Source organism: Notamacropus eugenii, chromosome X, assembly GCF_028372415.1.
Source record: "Notamacropus eugenii isolate mMacEug1 chromosome X, mMacEug1.pri_v2, whole genome shotgun sequence".
NCBI lineage: Eukaryota > Metazoa > Chordata > Mammalia > Diprotodontia > Macropodidae > Notamacropus > Notamacropus eugenii.
In genome coordinates this window covers 41,578,890-41,600,220 of record NC_092879.1, presented here as the reverse complement: position 1 = coordinate 41,600,220, position 21,331 = coordinate 41,578,890, and the positions used below count along the sequence as shown (strand labels likewise).

At 41.9% G+C, this 21,331-nt stretch overlaps 1 protein-coding gene across 1 annotated transcript in view; it reads left to right on the top strand.

The window, feature by feature from the left end:
• IL1RAPL2 (interleukin 1 receptor accessory protein like 2) overlaps positions 1-21,331 on the top strand; it is a 954,343-nt gene that overhangs the window by 915,779 nt on the left and 17,233 nt on the right. Inside the window, exons 8-10 of the mRNA XM_072626056.1 lie at positions 3,570-3,715; positions 5,076-5,219; positions 15,547-15,717. Of these exons, the coding sequence (XP_072482157.1) occupies positions 3,570-3,715; positions 5,076-5,219; positions 15,547-15,717 (461 nt within the window). The remainder of the gene's footprint in view (positions 1-3,569; positions 3,716-5,075; positions 5,220-15,546; positions 15,718-21,331) is intronic.

Below are 21,331 nucleotides of genomic sequence, written 5' to 3'. Positions count from 1 at the left end.
AGATCTGGTTCCTACCTTCTACAGTGCCCCTTCCCTCCACGCTTTCCTTCACTGAACTCATGTTGCACCCATTCCAGTACCACCCTGTCTAACATTTGGTTCTATACTATCTATATTACTCTCAAAATTTTCCATATAGGTTCAATCTGGTTCCCCAGCCAGGCTATAAATCTCTCGGGACTGGCGACTGCCCACGTCTTTCTTCTCCTTTTATATATATCCCCCATAGCGCCTGGCCACACAATAGGGGGTGTCTGTCTGTCTCTCTCTAAATATATATGCATATATATATATACATATATATACATACGTATAAATATAAATATTGTGATTGGCTGATATTTACTTGCTAGGCAGTCGTCTGCCTCTTCTGAAGAATGATTTACAACCAGAAAGGGCACCTTACTATTTACTCCCAGAGGAGTAAGTGGTTCCCTCCCTCCAAATTTTCCATAGCTGATTATTAATACACATCGTCTATATTAATAGATGGGCCGAGGGCAATTTTTCAAATCCTCTCCCCAGATTCTCTCTGCAGCCTCTGAAGATCTATTTTGGAAACAGCCTGAGACACGAAGAATGAAGTCCTGTGTATGGGGGACAGGCCGCAGCCTTGTGTCTCTGTGCCTGGCGAAGGCAGAGGCCACCCTGGGAGGGAAGCGTCCAGTCAAACTGGGTTTGTGGGGTCTGAGGAGTTTCTGTGAATAAACACTGCTATTCCTGAGAGGGATACCCAGGAGGTGGATGGAGCCGCCCAGGCAGGAGGCCACAGAGAAGCAATGGGAAAAGGGGGAGGAAACAGCCAGCAGGCTACGGAGGAGAGCTTTGGTCAGGAGAAAGTTCGAGTTGTTCCTCAGATAGAAGCGGGGGATGGGGACAATCTCTCCAGAGCTGATCGGAGAGCAGAGGGAATGAGCAGAGAACTCCATGAAGGCAGGAGGTGAGAAAAGAAAGACCAGGAGCTTGCCATTTTCCATGATATTAGAAGTGAACAGAGATGAATGATCTTCAGATCTTTTCCACTTGCCTTTAAAATCCCCCATTAACATTTTCTGGGTCCTGGACCCCTTTGACAATCTAGTGAAGCCTATGGACCCTCTTGTCAGGATCATGTTTTTAAATGCATAAAAAGAAAACACATACAATTACCCAAAAATACTTTTAAATAGTCATCAAATATTGTTTTAACGGCAGGACCTCAGGATAAGAACCTCTGCTTTAGAAGGTAGTGGCGTCTCCAAACTGCAGCATGGGTCCTTGGTTCAGATGGGCATATCCCACAACCTGGCAGTTCATAACCAACAAAATCAAGAACTGAGTCAGGACAGAGTTGGGGAGCCATCCATTTCCTCCATCTTGCCTTCCCCAAACTGGGGACAGTCCAGCACAAAGAACTAGCTTTAAAGGATTTGCCCTCTGTAGGCTTCCCTAAGGCTAGAAGGTAACTGAGTGTTGGGATTGCCAAGGGTTGTACCCGTAGGGGGAAAGAAAATAGGGCAGGCCTAAGCACCAATACCCTGGAAAGCGAGACTGGTTTATGAAAACCAAATGGTGGATTATCTGTCTACAGATAATCAAGAAATAACTAGTTAACTCCATCAGGAACCCTCAGGTCACTACAGGAGCTATTATTTTCCTCATTTTATAGAGGCACAGATGTGGCAAATGATTTGCCCAAGGTTACATACCTTTTAAATGGGTTAACCAAGACTAGAACTTAGGTGTTTCTTAGCCTGGAGTTGTTTACACTAATAACAATAATTCCTATTTCTACAGCCCCTTATGAGATTGGTGTGCTACAAGTTGTTGTTGTTTTGTTTTGGGTTTTTTTTAGGGAGGGATTGGATCAATCCTATGATTTCATTGATGTAGGGAACTCCCAGGTAAGGAAAGCCCCTCCACTGAAATCCTTCAACACTTGATCTGCAACTTACAGTCTTAGTTGCCAAGTATTATGATGCCTGTGTTCATGGTGAGGGAGTTCCCCCACTCCCCCTTCCCCTGCCTGCCCCCACTTTGTCCTGGATCACAAAGTCAGTAAGTGGTAAAGGCAGGATTTAAACCTAGACCTTACAATATCATTCTGCCTCTGACTAGGCTGGCCTCATGCTAACTGACACTGAGTGTTGGAAGTATCCTCAGAAGTCATCTCTAGGTGTGTAACATAAATATGGGAAGTATCTTTGGTACCTCACATGTTCAGTTCAAATATAAAAGCTTGATCACTGGAAGATTTGAATTCATTACATAAACCTTCCAAAGCCACAGGTGCCACTAACCATAAACAAAAGTGTCAAACAGGAAAGGTTCCGTTTCTCATACCTTGCCTGCCTCTTTACCCCACCAGAGGTCTTCCCCTTGGTGTCCAGTGACCTCATGTTGTCTTTTGACTTCCCAACTCCACCACTTTGCCCTCTCCAGGCAGTATTGCCATGGCCCTGCTTTCCTCCCCTTCCATAGCTCTAGAGCTGGAAGAGGGGGAAACTGAGGTCAAGAGAGGTCAATTGACTTGCTCAGGGTTACACAAAGGATCCTAGATCAGGAGCTGAAAGGGACCTCTGGGGCCCACCTAGTCCAACCTGCTTATTTTACAGAGGGGGAAACTGAGTCCCTGGGAAGCAAAAAGATTTGCCTAAGGTCCCAAAGAGTAGGAAACTTCAGAGGCAGGATTTAAATATAGGCCGATTTGCTAGGCCCCCTGCTTTCTCTGCCTTTCAAAAGCTACTAAGCTCATTCATGTTAAGTGGCTAAATTGACAACAGATTCATGTGTCTCCTGGTGGCATTTGCTTTATAACAAAAGATTCCTGGAGCCCAGACAAATTAACTTGAGGAAATGAGTCAAATAGAAGAAAATTGAGGCACTAAAGAAAATTTAGTTGGGATGATTCTTAGAGGAAAGGGTCTTGTACCCCCACCCCCATATGATTGGCCCTGTCTAACCTCCTCTGGGATTCTTTTCCAAACACTTCCTAAGTACCATGGCAGTATCATAGGATCAGAGATTTAAACATGGAAAGGACCTCAGAGGCCATCTAGTTCAACCCCCTCATTGTGTGGAGGAGGAAACGGAGACCGGGGGAGAAATGAAGTGACTTGCTCAAGGTCCCACATAGGACCCCAGGTCTAGAGCTGAGAGGAACCTCAGAGGCCATCTAGTCCAATGCACTCATTTTACAGAAGGGGAAACTGATGCCCAGGGAGGTTAAAGTCACAGAGCTAGGATTTAAATCCAGGTGTTTTGATTCTAAATCCAACACCTTTTTCACTTTACCAAAGAATCTTGACTCAAAATGTTGAGTCCAGACTCATCTCCTTCCCACTTCATTTGGCACCAACCCTGTTGCTATATGAATCTCTCACATCCTTTCTTTCCAATCTGAGTTTCAGATCAAGAGCACTTTACCATATTTCCCTGCTGAAGCCCCAACACCCATTCCAAACGGGGTCTGTAGGTGGTCCCCAAGAATGCATATGTGCTATCTGTGCCGGTAACAGTTTGTATCCTTTAGAGGCTAGGCTTGGAACCTTAACCAATGGATGCAGCCAAGAATTCCATCTTTGTTTTAGACTTCTCAAAGAACATCTTGGAGAAAAGGAAGTGGAATTAACCCTGACCTTCGATGCCGTGGTTGAGGCAGATCTAGCTAATTACACCTGCCATGTGGAAAACAGAAATGGACGAAAACACGCGAGCATTCTATTGCGTAAAAAAGGTATTTATTTTTAGTATCACATTTACATATCTACCAAGTGACTGTTAAAGCAAAAAGAAATCATTGCCTTGGCCCAGTTTTACTTTTCAATATGCTCGGGAGGCCTAGACTGTCTCACTTTTGTCTCTATTGCCCAGGGCCCTATAAAGAATCTGACACTTAGTAGGTGCACAAGATGTGTTCATTGATTGATTTTGTTAGTTGAAGTCAAATTATTTCCCTGCTTGTGGAAATTGGTAAAAAAAAATGCTGACAACCTGCTGCATGTTTAGTCAAAGGATAAATGAAGTGGGTGAGATTCAAAGAATCTTAAGTAGACACTCTGGGAGTACAATGCGTGAAACTGAATGCATATCACCATGTGGTATCTTGAGCATTATCAGATCAGAACTTCTAAATAAGATATACAGCTATAGAGAGGGCTTGGCAGAGCTCAATTGTGATAGGATAAGACTCAGGGGTGCTAGGCAAATTGAAATAGTCAACCAGAGATACTCCAAGCCCCTTCTCATCACACTTCAAGAGAAATGGGCACATTCGAATCATCTGCTCTTTTGTTGTTGCTGTAGTGAAGTTGTTTTTCAGTTGTAACTGACTTGTCATGACCCCATTTGGAGTTGTCTTGGCCGAAATATTGGAATGGTTTGTCCTTTTCTTCTCTAGCCCATTTTACATCCATTTTACAGATGAGGAAACTGAGGCAAGCAGGGTTAAGTGACTTGTCCAAGGTCACACCGCTAGGAAGTGTTTGAGGCCAGTTTTGAACTTGGAAAGATAAGTCTTCCTGACTCCAGACCTGGCACTCTATCACAACACTGTTGCACTACCTAGTCCCCTTAACCCCATCATTACAGAAGAGGAAACTGAGACCCAAGGAGGGAAAAGGACTTGCCCAACGTCACCTAGCTTGTATGTGTCTAAGGTGGGTTTTGAACCCCCATGGCTTCCTAACTCCAAGTTCAGTGTCCTAGCTAGCCAGTACATCATACCTTTGAATGTAGTCAGTTAGCTGAAGTGGTAGAATTTTCAATGTGATGAAAAATGAAATCACTGTGTCTTCTCAACACTGATTGATAAGAATGCATAATTTGGGTAAAAGAGGAAAAAAGTAGGCATGGTCCATGATTTTGATGTCCCCAAATATCCCCCAAGCCCAGCTAGTTTTAGTGTGTACTACTAAGGAATGATGCAGCTAAGTAGAGGGAATGAGGCAGAGAGTTGACATCTGTGGTGGATTTGGCCACCATCAAATTGGCCCAAGGACCAATGTTCTTTGCAAGGCAACACCAGGCAGGACTCTGGGGCCATCCCAAGTGCCCTGGAATTCATTCCCCTTTCCTCTCTGTTCTCTGTGTCCCAGATTTAATCTACAAGATCGAGCTGGCGGGAGGCCTGGGAGCAATCCTCCTCCTTCTTGTGCTGCTTACTGTCATCTATAAATGCTACAACATCGAGTTGCTGCTTTTCTACCGACAGAACTTTGGAAGCAATGAAGATGCAGATGGTAAGTGACCACCAAAGTGTTGAATTCCATTCCAAAGGCCCCAGTTGATCAGGAGGCCAAGGAAGGATGTCCTTTGTGAGAAGCAAATTGGAATGGATTCCATTTCCCCCATCTTCCAATAAGCATATGCAAGGATCAGTTGCATCAAAAACACATTTTAGTATGTGTTTGCAGTAGCTCATTCTAAAGTCTATCAGGGCCCGTCTATCAGTTCTCCGAGGAAAATGCAATTGATCAGTCAACATGGTGTAACGAAAAGAGCACTCAACTTGCAGTCATGAGACCTGAGTTCAAATCCAGACTCTTACACTTATTGCCTGTGTGACTTCGGGCAAGCCACTTCACCTGGCTGGGCCTCAGTTTCTTTCTCTGTCAAATTATGGAATTAGATTGATGGCCTCTGAGGGCCCTTCCAGCTCTACGTTTATGATTACATGTGTAACCTTAGGTAAGTCATTTAACCATGTTATGCCTCAATTTCTTTCTCTGTAAAATGAAGGGATTGGACTAGAGGGCCTCTGAGGTTCCTTCCAGACTCTAGAGCTAGGAGCCTAGGTATGACCTTGAGCAAGTCCCTTCTCCTCCATGGGCCTCAGTTTCCTACCCCCAAAAATAAGGAGATTGGACTAGATTTGAAGGTCCCTTCTAGCTTGAAATCTAGGTTCTTAAGACTCTAAGCATTTCTTAATCGTTTAATACGTGCCCGGCACTGTGATAGGTACTGGGGATACAAAAAGGACCACACTCTTTTCCAAGGAAGCCCAGAGCACAGGCATCCAGGATGTGGTCTCTAATTTTCATGCATTTCCCAGAAATGACCCAAGAAAAGCCTCTACTGCAGACTTCAATAAGACATTCAGCTGAGCTCTGCTCCTCTGACATTCGAGAATGACTGCCTTATTTTCCACTGAGCAAATTGCCTTGGACCAAATCAATACGAATGAAAATTCCTGACACACAGCCCCTTCTGCTTAATTCCTTTCCCACAAACTATTTAGTGTCTTTGAAACAGGGTTCTGCAATTAGATTCTTAGACTGTCAAAGCTAGAAAGGACCTGAAAAATCGCTGAGCCCCAAAGTCTTTTTTTTTTTTTTTTGACAGATGAGAAAGCTCAGGTCCAGAGAGGAAGGAAGACTTGCCCAAGGTCACACAGCAGAGCCAAAACTAGATTGTCTCCCCAAAATTCCAGGCCAGTGTTCTTTTTTTATTTTTTGAGACAGTGTTTCCCTATCTCCTCCAGGCTAAAATTACAAGGGCCATTCACTGGCCCATCCCACTGCCGACTGAGATGGGAGTTTTGCTGACCTGTTCTCTTTCTGACCTGGACCAGTTTTCTCCTCCTTCAGCAGTCTAATGGCCCCCGTTCCCAGGGGCTTATCATATGAGTGTCAGATTTAGAATAGACACCTGGTCTGCATTCACCCTATTCCAGCTATACCCCAGAGATCAAGTGATCCACAAGTCTCTGTCCCCCTGGAAGCAGGGATTGCAGATGTGTGCTACCATGCCCAGCCAATGTTCTTTCCAAGACACTCCTTGGCTTAGAATTCTTGAAGCACACTAACATTCAGACTAGGTCACTCCATCAACAAGAAAGTCCCTGTTCTCTAGTGCCTACTCCTCAAGCCTTTTATAAGAGCAGCAAATAGCCAGTGCTGATGGAAATCTTTAGTAGGCAGAGACAAATCCAGAATATTGGTTTTCAATATAAAGAAAATTCAACCAGAAAAAATAATGTGATGTTTAGTGATCACTTGAGTTTCTCAAGGTAGGGGGTGTGGAGGTGGGTAGTAGGATTAGAGATTTTGAGCTGCAAAGGATATTGGGAAATTAAAGGTCATCCAGTCCAACCCCCTCCGTTTCCAGTCAAGAAAAGGTTGAATCTTTAATGATATGACCTCCAAGGAGCCCTGGTGCATGAAGGACAGAGCGCTGGGGGCAACCCTGAATTTCTGAGGTTTCTTTCATGGAGAAAGAAAGGCGTGTGACTTGATTGCATCAATAATTCCACAACCTGACCCATTTGGAAAGCAGGCATTTACTAGTCAGACTAAGGTAATACTTTCTACTAAGATATACATCCCAAGTATGGAAGCACAGTCAAGTGCATCATGTATTTTTAGCTGCTGCCATTTAAAACCCTGGACTGAGAACAGCTTCTCTACTCATCTGATGAAATAAAGTTTTGTGGCATAGTTGAAAGAGCCAGGGGACCTGAGTTCAAATCTTGCCTCTGGCACTACCCATGTAACCTTGGTTAAATTGATTCATTTCCCTGAGTCTCAATTTCCTCATCTTTAAAATGAGGTTAGACTGTGATCTCAAGTCATTTTACCTGCTTAGACCTTTGTTTCCTCATATGTAAAGGGTAAGGTTGGGGTGTATTGGAGAAAAGATCTATGTGTGACTTTGGGCAAATCTTTTCACCTTTGAGACCTCTGTTTTCTCATCACAAATGAGAAAACAAAGAGATTGGCCTCACAGGATGCTAAGGTCCTTTCCAGATGTAGATAGAGGATCCTTTGGACAAGTCACTTGAATTGTCAGGTCATCAGTTTCCCCCTCTGGCCTCTGAGGCCCCTTCCAGCTCCAGGTCTAGCATTCTTTGTGCCACCTTTGACAAGTCACTTGACTTTCCTGGGTCTCAGTTTTCCCCTTTGTAAAATAAAAGGACAGACTAGCTAGACCTCTGAGGTCCCTCAAAGGTCTAGGTTTAGGACCCTATAAGAAGTTGAACTTCATTACAAAGAAGCCACTAGTCTCAAAGATAGAATGTTCCACTTGGAAGCCTCTTTCTGCCTGTTTTGGATCAGGTTATCAATACAGTATAGAAAGAACTCACTGCTTACCAGTAGTCAGCCTGACATGGCAAACAAACGCTTCTCCATAGCCTCTTTCTGAATAGAAAGCTGCCCTGTTCAACACTGCTTTGCAATGGCCCCTCTTACAAGCAAGTCCCAGAGTGACAGGAAGGATCATAACTCTAGAACTCAAAGGGCTGTCAGAAGTCATCTTGTCCAACCCTCCCATTTTACAGATGAGCCAACTGAAGTCTAGGGAAGTCAAGTGATTTGCCTAAAATTATCCAAGTATTAAACATTAGAGGCCAGATTTGATTCCAGGTCCCCTTACTCCAGGGACAGCCCTTTCGTTGTATTCTGCCTCTTACAAACTACCTTAGACAAGTCATTCACCTTCCCAGGCCCTGAGTTTCCTCATCTATAACATAGAAGAATTGGGTGGCACAGCCTTTCAGGGTTCTTCCAACTTCAGAGCTATGAAGGCTATAATTCTATGAGTCTAATAAAATATTCTGCCCTGGATTATACAGTGATGTAAGAGAATAAGACCAGCTAGGGAGTGGAGTGTCACCGTGACCAAGGAGAGGGGACTGCCACCTCCCAATCTGGGTCCAAGTGCCAACACACTATACAGGTTGTTAAATGTTGAGAGGCAGTTCATGGACCAATAAATTAAGGTAAGTGCTGATGCAATGAGACTGGGTAATGAGATGTCCAGTTTCCCACTCTGAAACTTAGTACAGTGTCTGATACTTAACCATGGTAACAACACTAATAATAGCTTACAATTATATGGCTCTTTAAGGCTTGTAAAGAGCTTTTCAAATATCACCTCATTAATAAATGTAGCCACTTAATCAATGTTTCTTGATTGATTCTGACCTGGGGAAACGATGAGGAGCAAGCAAAGCTGAATGAACACTGAACGGACATGAAATATCTGGGTTTGAATCCCACTTAGGACGCTACCTGATTGGGAATCCTTGGCAAGTTCACTCTGGCTCCCAGTTTCCTCATTTGTGAGACAGTATGATTATAATACCCATAGTGCTTCACTGACAGGGAGCCTGTAAGGACCATGGAGGATAATGTAGTGAAAAGTGCTTATGATCTAACAGTGATCTAACATTCCTTTTTATCGTTAAGATGAAGGTGATCGAGGACAAATGCTCAAGGGAAACCAGGAATCTGGGAGAGTGGGGTACAAGGCTTGGGCAGAGCCCCAGTGTCACAGCTGCCAAAAGAGGCCATTGGACCGACTTGTTAGCACCTGTCCATTTGTATGGGGGAGGGGGTGGCCACTCTTCCCTCCTTCCCTCCCTGCTTAAGGATCCTGTTACAACTGTACCATAAGCAGAGCGAGACACCAAACCTCGATTTCATTGGATGGAGGCCCAGAGACCCAATTATTCTCTGTCCTCTGATTGGTGGACAATAGGGAGTAGCTAGTCTAGGAGACTAGCACCAACCTGAAAATAGTTGTTGGACAGGCCCCAGGTGACTTAAGGCAGTCTATAGCAAAGGTCTCTGTCTCTCCCTCCCTTCAGCCTTAGTGGCCCCACCCCTGAGGACAAAGAGTAGCAAAAGAGTGCTAGTTTGGGGATTCTCTTCTCATCATTCACAGCCAGTCAGTCAACAAGCATTTGCTAAGTGCCTACTATGTGCCATGCCCTGTACTAAACACAAAGAAAGACAAAAGACAGCCCTTGCTCTCAAAGAGCTAACAGCCTAATGGGAGAGACAGCATGCAAAGAAACAAGTTCCAAACTTTACACAAACAAGGATCAATTAGAAACATCCAGCAGATGAAGTCATTAGAATTAAGAAGGACTGGGAAAGGCTTCCTGTAGAAGGTGGGATTTGAACTGAGGCTTCATGGAAGCCAGAAGGGAGAGAATTCTAGGCATGGGGGTGAGCAGAGGAAAGACACAAAGTCAGGAGATGGAGTGTTATGTGCTAAAAAAACTCAAGGAGGTCATTGTCCCTGGACCACATAGAACATGAGAGGTGGAAGAAAATGGGTAAGGTAGGAAGGGGACAGGTGATGAAGGGTTTTAAAAGCTAGATGACTTTGTATTTGATGGGGGGGGGGGTGTAATAGGGAACTACTAGAGTTTGACTACAGGAGTAACATGGTCAGATCTGTGTTAAGATCAGCTTGACATCTGAGTGGAGGACAAATCTGAAATAGTCCAGGCATGAGATGATGAATCCTTGCACCAGAATGTTGGTAGTATCAGAGAAAAGAAAGGGGGCATTTATAAGAGATGTTATGTAGAAACAACAGGACTTGACAACTGGCTGGACAAAGGTGGTGAGAAAAATCCATCATGGATGGCCCCTAAGTTGCAGCGTGGGTAACTGAGAGGGTGGTGGTACCCTTGACAACAATAGAGAAGCTGGGAAGAGGAGAGGGTTGGTGTAGAGAGAACACAATGAGTTCATTTTGGGACATGTTGAATTTAAGATCTCTATAGGATGCCTAGTTTGAGATGGGAAAACAGAACTCAGGAGGGAGGCTACTGTTCAATAAATAGCTCTGGGAATCATTGAATCTCTGGGAGCTGATAAAATCCAGGTAAAGGAGTATTAAGGGACAAGAGAAGAGGTCTCAGGACAGAGTCTTGGGGTATGCTCACTGTTATCAAGCAGAATCTAGATGAAGATCCAGCAAAGGAGACTGAGAAGAAATCAATAGATATAGGAGGAGTATTGGGAGAGAATAATGTCGCAAAAACCTAGCAAGAAGATGATAACTAACAGCATCAAAGGCTGCAGAGAGGTCAAGGAAGAGGAGGATCATGAAAAGTTCGTTGGTTTTAGTGACTAAGAGATCACTGGTAACTTTGGAAAGGCAGTCTCTGTGGAAAGAAGAGGTTGAAAATCAGACTGAAGAGAATTAAAAGAATTAAGGTGAAGTGAAGGCACAGATTGTAGAAAGCCTTCTCAAGGAGTTTAGCCAGAACAAGGAGGAACAATATAGGTTATTTGACTCGACTGTCAACCTGAAAACTAGAGTGGCCCTGTCTGATAGATTTTCCAAACAGCTGCCAAAGATCTGGCCACACCACTCCCCAGATCAAAAACCTTTGTTGAGTCTCTGTTGCCTCTAGGATAAAATTTAAATTCAGCCCCATAGTTAAAGCCCTCTACAATATGGCTCCAGTTTGCCTTTCCAGTCCCTCCCCCTCCCTCTGAGGTCCAGTCACTTGCCCAGGGTCACACAACTAGTAAGTATCTGAGTCAGGATTGGAGCCCAGATGTTCTTGATTCCAAGTTCAACACTCCAGCCTTTATTTCATGCTATACAAAGTCAGATTTCTAAGATTCTAAGTTGCAGAGCAGAGGCTGACCTAGCTTTGGTAGAGGGAATTTCCTCACTGGAAGGTCCCTATTCCAGTGAAATCATATGTCCAGACCTAAAGGAGGAAAAAAAAGCTGGAAAACATAGGTTGCATCCAGATCGTGGAGGACAATATCAGTTGGGCCAGGTTTGAATTTTATTCTAGAGGTAAGTTTTTTGATTTGGAGAATGACATAGTCGAATCTGCTCTTTTGGAATGGCCGTCTGGAAGCTGTGTGGAAGATACATTGGAGAAGAGAAAGATTGAGGCCAGGGAGGTTAATTAGGAGGCTCTTCCAATAGTTCAGCTGAAAGGGGATGAGGGCCTGAACTAAGGCAGTGACTGTGTGAAGGGGAAACAAGGGTATGGATGCAAGAGGTGTTGGTGAGGTAGACTCAGTGACAGCTTTGCCATTGATGATGGGGGAAGAGTCAAGGATGTCTCCAAGGTTATGAACTTGGATGCCTTGTAGGGGAGTTGAACACTCAATGGGGAAAAAAAAGATGATTGGGAAGGAGGAGCACTTTGAAAGAGTTCTGTCCAGAGCCCTCTTGCACAAAGGCTCATTAACTTAGCCTGGCAATACTGCTGCTTTAAATTACCATTTGATTTTAAAACAATTTTCTCGACCTTGCTGTTAACCTTATTTGCTATATCCATCCTAATTCTCTTTGAGAGCAACAGCTGCAGCTATTGAAGCCTTGTTCTTGGCTGCTGCCATGGGCTGGAAGTGTCCTTTTTATCTCTGGCATCTGTACCACTGATAGGTTAGGAGCTGGCATCCTCTAGGGTAGGTCAGCTGACCTGGCTGCTTTCCTCTATGATCCAGTCACCTTTTGTTCAACTCCAAAAGATGTGACTAAAATATAAGCTTTATATAGCCTCTAAACCGGGACCCATATCCAGAAGGAAGGGTAGAGAGCATCTTCCACCCCATTTAGGTGCTCCAAGGCTCAAGTGAACAAGAATCCCAGAATGCCCTGCTCTGGCATGAGTTGGTATTTTTACTCCACAGGCTCATGGGTCTAGATCTCAAAGGGACCTTAGAGGCCAGTAGTCCAGTCCCTTCATTTTACAAAGGAGATAACTGAGACTAAGAGAAGTGAATGGCCTGTAGAAAAGCCCTGGCAGCACAGTGAATGATAAAACACTGGGCCTTGAGTCAAGAAGACCTAAGTTCAAATCTGGCCTCAGACACTTGCTACCTGTTTGACCCCATGCAAGTCACTTCACCCTGTTTTCTTCAGTTTCCTGATCTGTAAAATGAGCTGGGGAAGGAAATGGCAAACCACTCCAGGATCTTTGCTGAAAAAAACCCAAATGGGCTCACTTGGATACGACTGAACAAGTAGCTCTGACTTCAAAGCCAGTTTTCAGCCACTAGCTGCTTCCTTATTTTACATTGTCCCTTTCTGTATACTCTATGATCCAGCCTGATTGGTCTTTACACATGACAGTCTTGCTCCCATCTCCATACTCTTCCAGTGGCTGTCCCTCCATCCCCAAAATACTCCCTCCTCATCTCTTCCAGACTAGTCAATGTCTGAGGCCAGATTTGAACTCAGGAAGATGAGTCATAATCTTTGAGCCACAGTTTCCTCATCTGTAAAATGAGAACATTAAAGATGAGAAGACTTCTTGGCTCCTTTTCAGTTCTAAATCTATGATTCTGAAAAAGAAGTTGAAGCCAAGTTACAAATGACTTTCCATGCTAAACAGAGGAGTTTCTATTAGATCCTAGAAAGCCATCGAAGTTGACTGAGCAAGGGAGTAACATGGTCAGACCTGCACTTTAAGAAAAATGACTTTGTAAACTGTGTGGAAAATGAACAGTAGAGGGAAGAGACCTAGATACCAGGAGACCAGTTAGGAGGTGATTGCAGTTGTCCAAGCAAGAAGTGATGAGGGTCTGAACTACAGTGGTAGCTGCATGCAGAGAGAAGGGAATATATATGTGAGAGATAGTGCAGAGGAAGAGTAGGCCTAGTACACTAAGTACACAGAGGAGCCAGAGAATGAGGCAGGGCCAGAGGGATTGGACAGCCCAAGGAAGGGGAGAGAGGATGACAGATCAGAGAGTATCAGGCAAGAGCACCAACCAGCATGGCTACCAAGGGAAAATCTGACTTCAGGGCAGGGAACTATTTTTCCCTGGGAGGTGTGTGCCACTTTAGCCAGAGAGAGAGAAAGAGGCCGATATCACACTCTCTCATTGACTTGGGGCTGTATCAAGTATTGGAACATCCAGTCTGATCTCACGTGGATTCTGACCAGGAACCTCAGAAGGCCCCTTTAAGCAGGATGCCCTTCTCTTGCATAACCAAAGGATCCCCAATATGTGCATTCTTCAGGGAATCAGGTAATTCCAACAAGGTATATAGTAGTCTTTCCCAGCCAGAAGACACATTGAAAATACTGGCTACTGTTCAATTTTGGGAATCATCCTGGCATGACGATCCAGATCTTCATTCACTCATGTCCCCTTTGCAAGGCAGACATGGAGATGTAGGCTAGCAGCACAGTAAGGGAGCTAGAATACTATCATCCTACCTCCACTATCTCCACATGACTAGGGGATTCCCTGGGGTATCTGGGAGGGACAACCTACAAGTTTTCAATAGATGTTCATATGGCCATAATTCCTATGTTCTCCTTTCAGTAGGAGGAATGAAATCAACCTCATCATCCAAATATGGGAAGAAGAACTTCATTCTCCCAGTTATCTTTGGGTTGAGTTTCAGCAATATTTTCATTATGTGTTTCTCTCTTTTTAATAAAAAAATTAAAATGCCTTATTTTGGAAACAGGTCCAGGGATATTACCCATTTTTTTTACTTATAGAGAACTCAAGCTTAATAAGTATCATCATTTCATATCATTCTGCCATCACTGCATTAATTGCTTGATTTTTCCCCTTCATTTTCTATAGAGAAATTAAATTTGTGAATATTGCTCACAGTTTTCCAGTGTGGCCCTTGTAAATCCTATGGGGAACCATGCCATGATTAGCTGTGGCTTTGTTAAATGTTTCATTTCACAAAAAGAATACTAGTCCATTTTCTCTTTGATCATGTTGGCTCCTAGCCTCTACCACAAAGGGGAGAAAATGCATGATGCAAAACACAATAATTCCCTGACTACATGTGAAGAGGAAAAACTCCAAGTGGCAATACTGCCAGGGGGTACATTTTAAAACAAAGCCTTCTTTTGGAAGCTCTGGTCTAAATCACTGCTTATGAGAAGATGAATAGTAAGGGGGAAAGCACTGTGGACATACAACCCATTGGAAGCATGGGATCTCAGAGGTAGAGCAGGAAGAGACCTTTGAAGCCATCTCAGCTAACTGTCTCACTTTCCGAGGAGGAAACTGAGGCCCAGGGAGGTCATAGGGTCCTAGATCTGGAGCCAGAAGGGACCCTTGAGGCCATCTAGCCCAACCTTGTCATTTTATTGGGGGAAAACAACTTGTCCAAGGTCATCCATATGCTCACAGATCTAGATCACGGGTGAGGAACCCTGCAGCCTTGAGTCCACTGCTAGGTCAAGTGCAGTCCTTTGACCAAATCCGGTGGTTTGCCACTTCTGATCTAGATCCACAAATGATCTTGGAGGTCCTCAAGTTTAATCCCCTTATTTTTACAAATGAAGAAATCGAAGACCAAGGAGAAGAAGTAACTTACTGAGCATCATACGGTAAGTTTCAGAGATGGGATTTGAAACTGATTATTTCAGTCTCTGGTTCTAGTGCTCTCTCCCTCATGTTATGTTACCTGACTGTGATTTGCCACTGAGCTATCAGCTGATACTATTCAGTCCACATAGCTCTGGATCAAGATTTAACACTTTTCTTATAAGATAGGGTTCGTTCTGCGCTCTGGAAGATGATAAAGCTACAAGCCCCGACTGGATGTGGATCCTTGACTTTGACCTTTTTCTTTCTCTCCTGTTCACAGAGGCCCATTTCAGGGCATTCCTTTTATGTCCTTAAATGAGATGCTTTGAAATGGACTGGGCTCTTCTTTAGATGTGTGGCATGTCCTTTGCTTACTCCCATTATGTATAACAACCACAGAGAATCCTGCTGATTCTGATCTCTGGCTGGTTATGTCTTTTTTTTTGGTCCTTTCACAAACATTTAGCTGTGACTATTTCTAAGTCTCTTATTATTTCTTCTTTTTAAGACAACAAGGAGTATGACGCCTATCTCTCTTATACAAAAGTCGATCCTGATGCTTTAGATTGCGATAACAACGAGGAGGAACAATTTGCTCTCGAAATACTACCAGATGTCCTGGAAAAACATTATGGCTATAAACTCTTCATCCCAGATAGAGACCTGATTCCCAGTGGAAGTAAGTACTTTTGAATTTTAAACTCTAACCATTTCATTTCTCTGAAGAGATCGTTATGTGTTGTATAATAGAGCTGATTAATTACAAATTCCTTCTTTGGTAAAACTGTTCACAGAAGGCAAATGTCCTTCTTTCATTTTTTAAACATCCAGGAGAACTAGCTAGAGAGGTTGCATCAGGCTGAAACCTTCAGAACCCCAGACAGACATGGTTGTGTTGTAGATAGACTAATGGACTTACAGTCCAGAAGATCTGGGTTCATATCCTTCCACTGACATTTACTAGTTCTCTGACCATGAGGAAGACGCTCATCTGAAAAATGAGGATGGTAGATTTGATAACCTCTGATATCATTTTTACCTCTAAATTTATGATCTTATGTTTGTGACCTTGGACAAATCCTTTCCCCTCCCTGGAACTCATTTTCCTCCTCTGTAAATTAAGAGGGTTGAACTCAATAGCCTCTGAGTTCCTTCCAAGTTTTAGCTGATCTGACGTGTGATGTTAGATAAGTCACTTAATCTCTCTCTGCCTCAGTTTCCTCATGTGAAGAAAATGAATGGACAGTTCTAGACGGTCTCTAAAGTCCCTTTCAGCTCTAAATCTTTACTTCTCTCGCTCTTGACCAACAGCTTACCTTCTCTCTATGCCTCTTCCTCTGCAACATGAGGGGATTGAACTAAAGAACTGCTAAATGTCCCAACACTAGATCTATGATCCTAGAAGATGCTTTTTTACTGGCAAAGGCAATAGATTCTTTGAGGCCTTCCTCTATTTGTCATTTAGACAGTTACTTTTCAGCAGAGGTTTTATAAGACCCTCTTTCCTCCTCAACTCCCATGTCTTAACCTTCCCCAGATGCTAAGTGGTTCTTGGATTCATATAGGGAATGTGGTTTGCAAATGCTAGCTGACACTTCACCAGGCTGTTTATTAATTTGCTCTTCTGTTCTGGGAAAAGAATGCTGGTTTTCCAAAATGGAGATCAGCTTATCATCCTAATGAGGGAAACCTTTTCCAATATATTAAAGACTCTTCTGATCTATTTCTTTCAAGTCATAGGAGGCATCATCTTTACCCTTATGTTTATGTACATACCTCCAACTGCCATTGATCATTTCAAATGGATAGCTTCAGAATCTCCATTCTCAAAGAATTTATTCAGGATTTCTGGATTTAGACATGGAGCATGGCAAGCAAAGCTTTTGGGGAGAGGAGTGAGTTGGGTAGACTCTTTACAAAGTAGATTGGTGAAAGGTGTTGAGCCAGATATTGCCTTCAAGAAGCATGGGGTCCTATGGACTAGAACATGTGTTTGAAACTATACTATATATTGAGAATAAACTCCCCAGTTCACATTTCACTCTTATTCGTTTTAATAGATGTTCACTGAAGCAATGTGGCACAGTGGAAAGAGCACTGGCTCTGGAGTCAGAAGATCTGGGTTCTGATCCTTAGTCCCTTTACCTCCCTGAGCCTCAGTTTTCTCCTCAACAATATGATAGCACTGGATATGGTGGCCTCTGAGGTCCCTTTCAGCTCTAGATCTAAAATCTTGTCTTTGACACTGGGAAAGTCTCTTTACCTCCCTGTACCTCAGTTTCCCCCTCTGTAAAATGAGAGGGTTGGAATAGATCCAATAGATCAGGTCCCTTTAAGCTCCATTTTTAAAATTTTTTTTATAGAGGGGGGAAGGCAAGGCAATTGGGGTTAAGTGACTTGCCCAAGGTCACACAGCTAGTAAGTGTCAAGTGTCTGAGGTCAGATTTGAACTCAGGTCCTCCTTACTCCAGGGCCACTGCTCTACTCACTGTGCTACCTAACTGCCTCTAAGCTCAAAATTTATGATTTTTTTGTAATTCCCACAAAAAAACCCAAAAGTCATATTATATATTTTCTAGTACTTATCTAGTGCCTAAAGGGCTCAAGCATTCCCTCTATAGCCCAGTTCAGAACTGTGACAGGAAACAAGAAACAGACACCAGGATCCCTGCCTCAGAGTCCCCTTTCAGGGGACCTTGATCCCATCTCCTCCATACTGTCCAAGACTGCAGGATAAGGCAGTGCCAAGAAGTTTCCATCAACCAGCCTTGCTGCCTGCCCAACTCCAGGCTAAGGCCTGAGAGTGCAGTGAGTGTGTTGACAGTGTTGACAGTATCCGCGATAAGTCCAGTTACCACAGAACCAAGAAAAGTTTGAAAGAAGCATCAAGGAGACACATCACCAGAAACACAAGGCAGAATGCAAACTCCTAAATACCATGAAGAAAAGATTGCTTTAGATAACCTTGAAATAAGATTCCAGAAGAAAATAACGTCACAGTAATTATAAGTAAAATCTCAGGAAAGAATGGATTTACACAAAGACTTCAAGGGTAAATGAAAGCCCTACCAAAATAAATGAAGGAAACTATAAACAATGAAATTAGAACTCCTATGGAGAAACTAGGAACAGAATATAGTTAAGAACAGAAACTGAAAAACCCTATCCACATTATGAGCACCTTGAAAATAGAGTGGAGCAAACAGAACTCAGAAATCCAGTGATATAACAAGCAATATTAGAACAAAGTCAAAAGACCAAAAAGGCAGATCATGTGACATATTTACCAATAAAATATCTACTAATAAAAACCAATGAAGCTTCACTGGGGTCCCTGAAAATCATTACAAAGCAAAATAACCTAGCTGTCTTATTTCAAGAAATAGTAACATTACTCGGGACTACTGGACCCAGAAGGCAAAGTAAAAATAAACGAAATCCACAAGAAAGAAACCTCAAATTTAACACACTCAGAAATGTGAATGCCAAACTCCAGAGTTACCAGGTCAAAGGAAAAAAAACCAAAGGAGCCAGAAACAAAGAGATCACATTCCAAGAAGCCATAGTCAGAATCACTCAATATTATATATTAAATATGAGAAAGAAAAGTTTTAATATGATATACAAAAAAGACATACAATAAAGGACAAAATCCTCAAACACTGAACATAATTCTAGAAGAGGAAAAGGTAGACCTTTAATAGAATTGATGACTTCCAAGCATTCCTACTGATAGGATAGAATCTTTAAGTACAAATGGAGGAGATGAGAGGAACTAAAAAAAAATCAAGCTTGAATATCCTGAAAGGACAAAGAATTGACCAAGTGCTTACATCTAAAAAAGGGGAGAAAACTATCTTCAAAAGTCAAAGAGAAAACAAAGAAAGTCACATTTAGGTTCTGGGAGCATTTAACTTTTTTTTTAACAGGGAAAAGAAAATATTTCTTTTCTATGAAAGGAATGATGAAGAAGAAGGAAAAGCTAATAAGTTTCTTCTAACTGTGGTATGACAGGAGATTATACAAACATGAAGACAGGTGGAGGGAGTAAGCATCTCGGGCAAGGTAAATATTTGGTAAGAAAAAATATAGTATAAAAATACATTAAGTAGCGAGAAGGAAAAGGAGGTTCAAAAAAGAGGGTAGAGATGGGAACAGAACAGTAACATTCAAAGCAAATTTCAGCTATGGAAGTTATGAACAGGGAATTGAAAAAAGAGAGAGAAAGGGCATATCTGGTCTGGATGAAGAGAGGTAGGGAAAGAAGGTTGAGATCAGAGAGACCCAATAACAAATTACTAGTTCTGATTTTATTTCCTTTTGTTTCTCAACTTTTTCATTAAAAAGAAGGGAGGTTGGAGGCAAAATGGAAATGTAATGGTGGAGGGAAAAAAAGTAAATCAGTAATCAAAAATTAATAAGAATGGGATAAATTTGACCACAAATTGGAGGAAGGTGAGAGGATAGATCAGAAAGCAAAATCCAACAAACAAAATATTTCTAAGAAACACAAAGATTAACACAGAGTCAAGTGAGAGGTTGAACTAGAATATTTTAAGTCTCAAGCTGAATCTAAAAAGTAAGGGTAGATGAAAGTGGCAATCGTGATCTCAGATAAGGCAACAGTTAAAAAATAAACAATAAAAAAACAAAAGAGTTAAGAGATAAGGAAGGAATGTACATTATAAATAAATGCATAATAAATAATCGAATGATATCAATAATAAATACACATGCACCAAAGAGTACATCATCTAAGAACTTAAAGGAAAAACTAATAGAAATAAACTATAGAGCAAAAATTCATGAATTTCACGTGCTGCTTTTTAGAACTAGATAAATCTAACAAAGTTTTCTAAAAAGTTAAAGGCATAACAAATTTTTTAGAAAAATTAGGTATGATAGAAATCTTATGATTTCTAAGAAGGAATTATAAGAAGTATAAATATTTTTCAGCTTGGCATGGCACCTTTACAAAAACTAGTCATGTGCATTAAAAAAACCCATTAATTCCATAAAGTAGTGATATGAAACCCATATTTTACAAGCCTGAATGCAATTAAAATTGTAATCTACAGAGAAAATTTAAAGACAGGAGTAGATATAGAGATGAAATAATAGAATCCTAAAGAATGAGTTTAAGTCAAAGAACAAATCATAGAAAAAGAAAACAAATTGAATCAAAGAAATGATAATAATGTGATAACATACCAATCAAACCTTTTGGGACACAGTCAAAGCAGTCCTTGGAGAAAAATATATGACTCTGAACACTTTCATCTAAATATCTGTGCTGGAGAAATACTCATCATCTTTCCAATAAAACATGGACAGAGAGCAAAGATGCCCAGTGTAACTGGTATCATTTGATTGTCATGGAAATGCTAAATAATAGCAGAAAAAGGAAGGAAGGAAGGAAGGCAGGAAGGAAGGAAGGAAGGAAGGAAGGAAGGGAGGAAGGAAAGGAGGGAGGGAGGGAGGAAATGAGGGAATGCATGTAGGCAAAGAGGAAATAAAATTATCCATTTGCAGATGAGATGATGGTTTGCTTAGGAAAGCCTGATTCAATGAAGAAAAATGAAACTATTAACTTCAATAAAGCAACAGGATACAAATAAACCCACAAAAATCTTCAGTCTGTTTGTTAACTCATAAAACCCAGCAAGAGTTCATTTTTAAATTCCATTAAAAATAATTCCAAAGCTCATAAAAAATATAGCAGTCAGCTTACCAAGACCTATTCAAAACTACAACTACAAAATGCTCTTTAGAAATAAAGGAAGACAAATAATTTGAAGGATATTCATTGTTCATGGTTGGGCCACACCAATATAAAAATAATACTACCTAAATTCACTTGCAGATTTAGTTGCATACCAATCAAGCTGCTGAGGAGTTAATTTATAGAACTAGACCAAGTAACAAAAAATTCATCTGGAATAATAAAAGTCCTAGAAAGGACCTAGTATTGCTATGTCTCAAAATATACTATAAAACAGTGATCACCAAAAACTATTTGGCACTAGTTAAACAATAAAACAGTTGATCAGTGGAGCAGATTAGATAAGCAAGACCCAGAAGCAATCCAACAGAGTTATCTAGCATTCAGTAAACTTAAGGATACCAACTATTGGACTAAGGACTCTGCATTTGCCAGAAACTCCAGGGAAAACTGCAAAATGAGGTGGGAGAGATTAAATTTAGACACACACCTTGCACAGATACCACACAATAAGCTCCAAATGGATTACTTTGTTGTTTTTGACTCATTTCAGTTGTGTCCGACTCTTCAT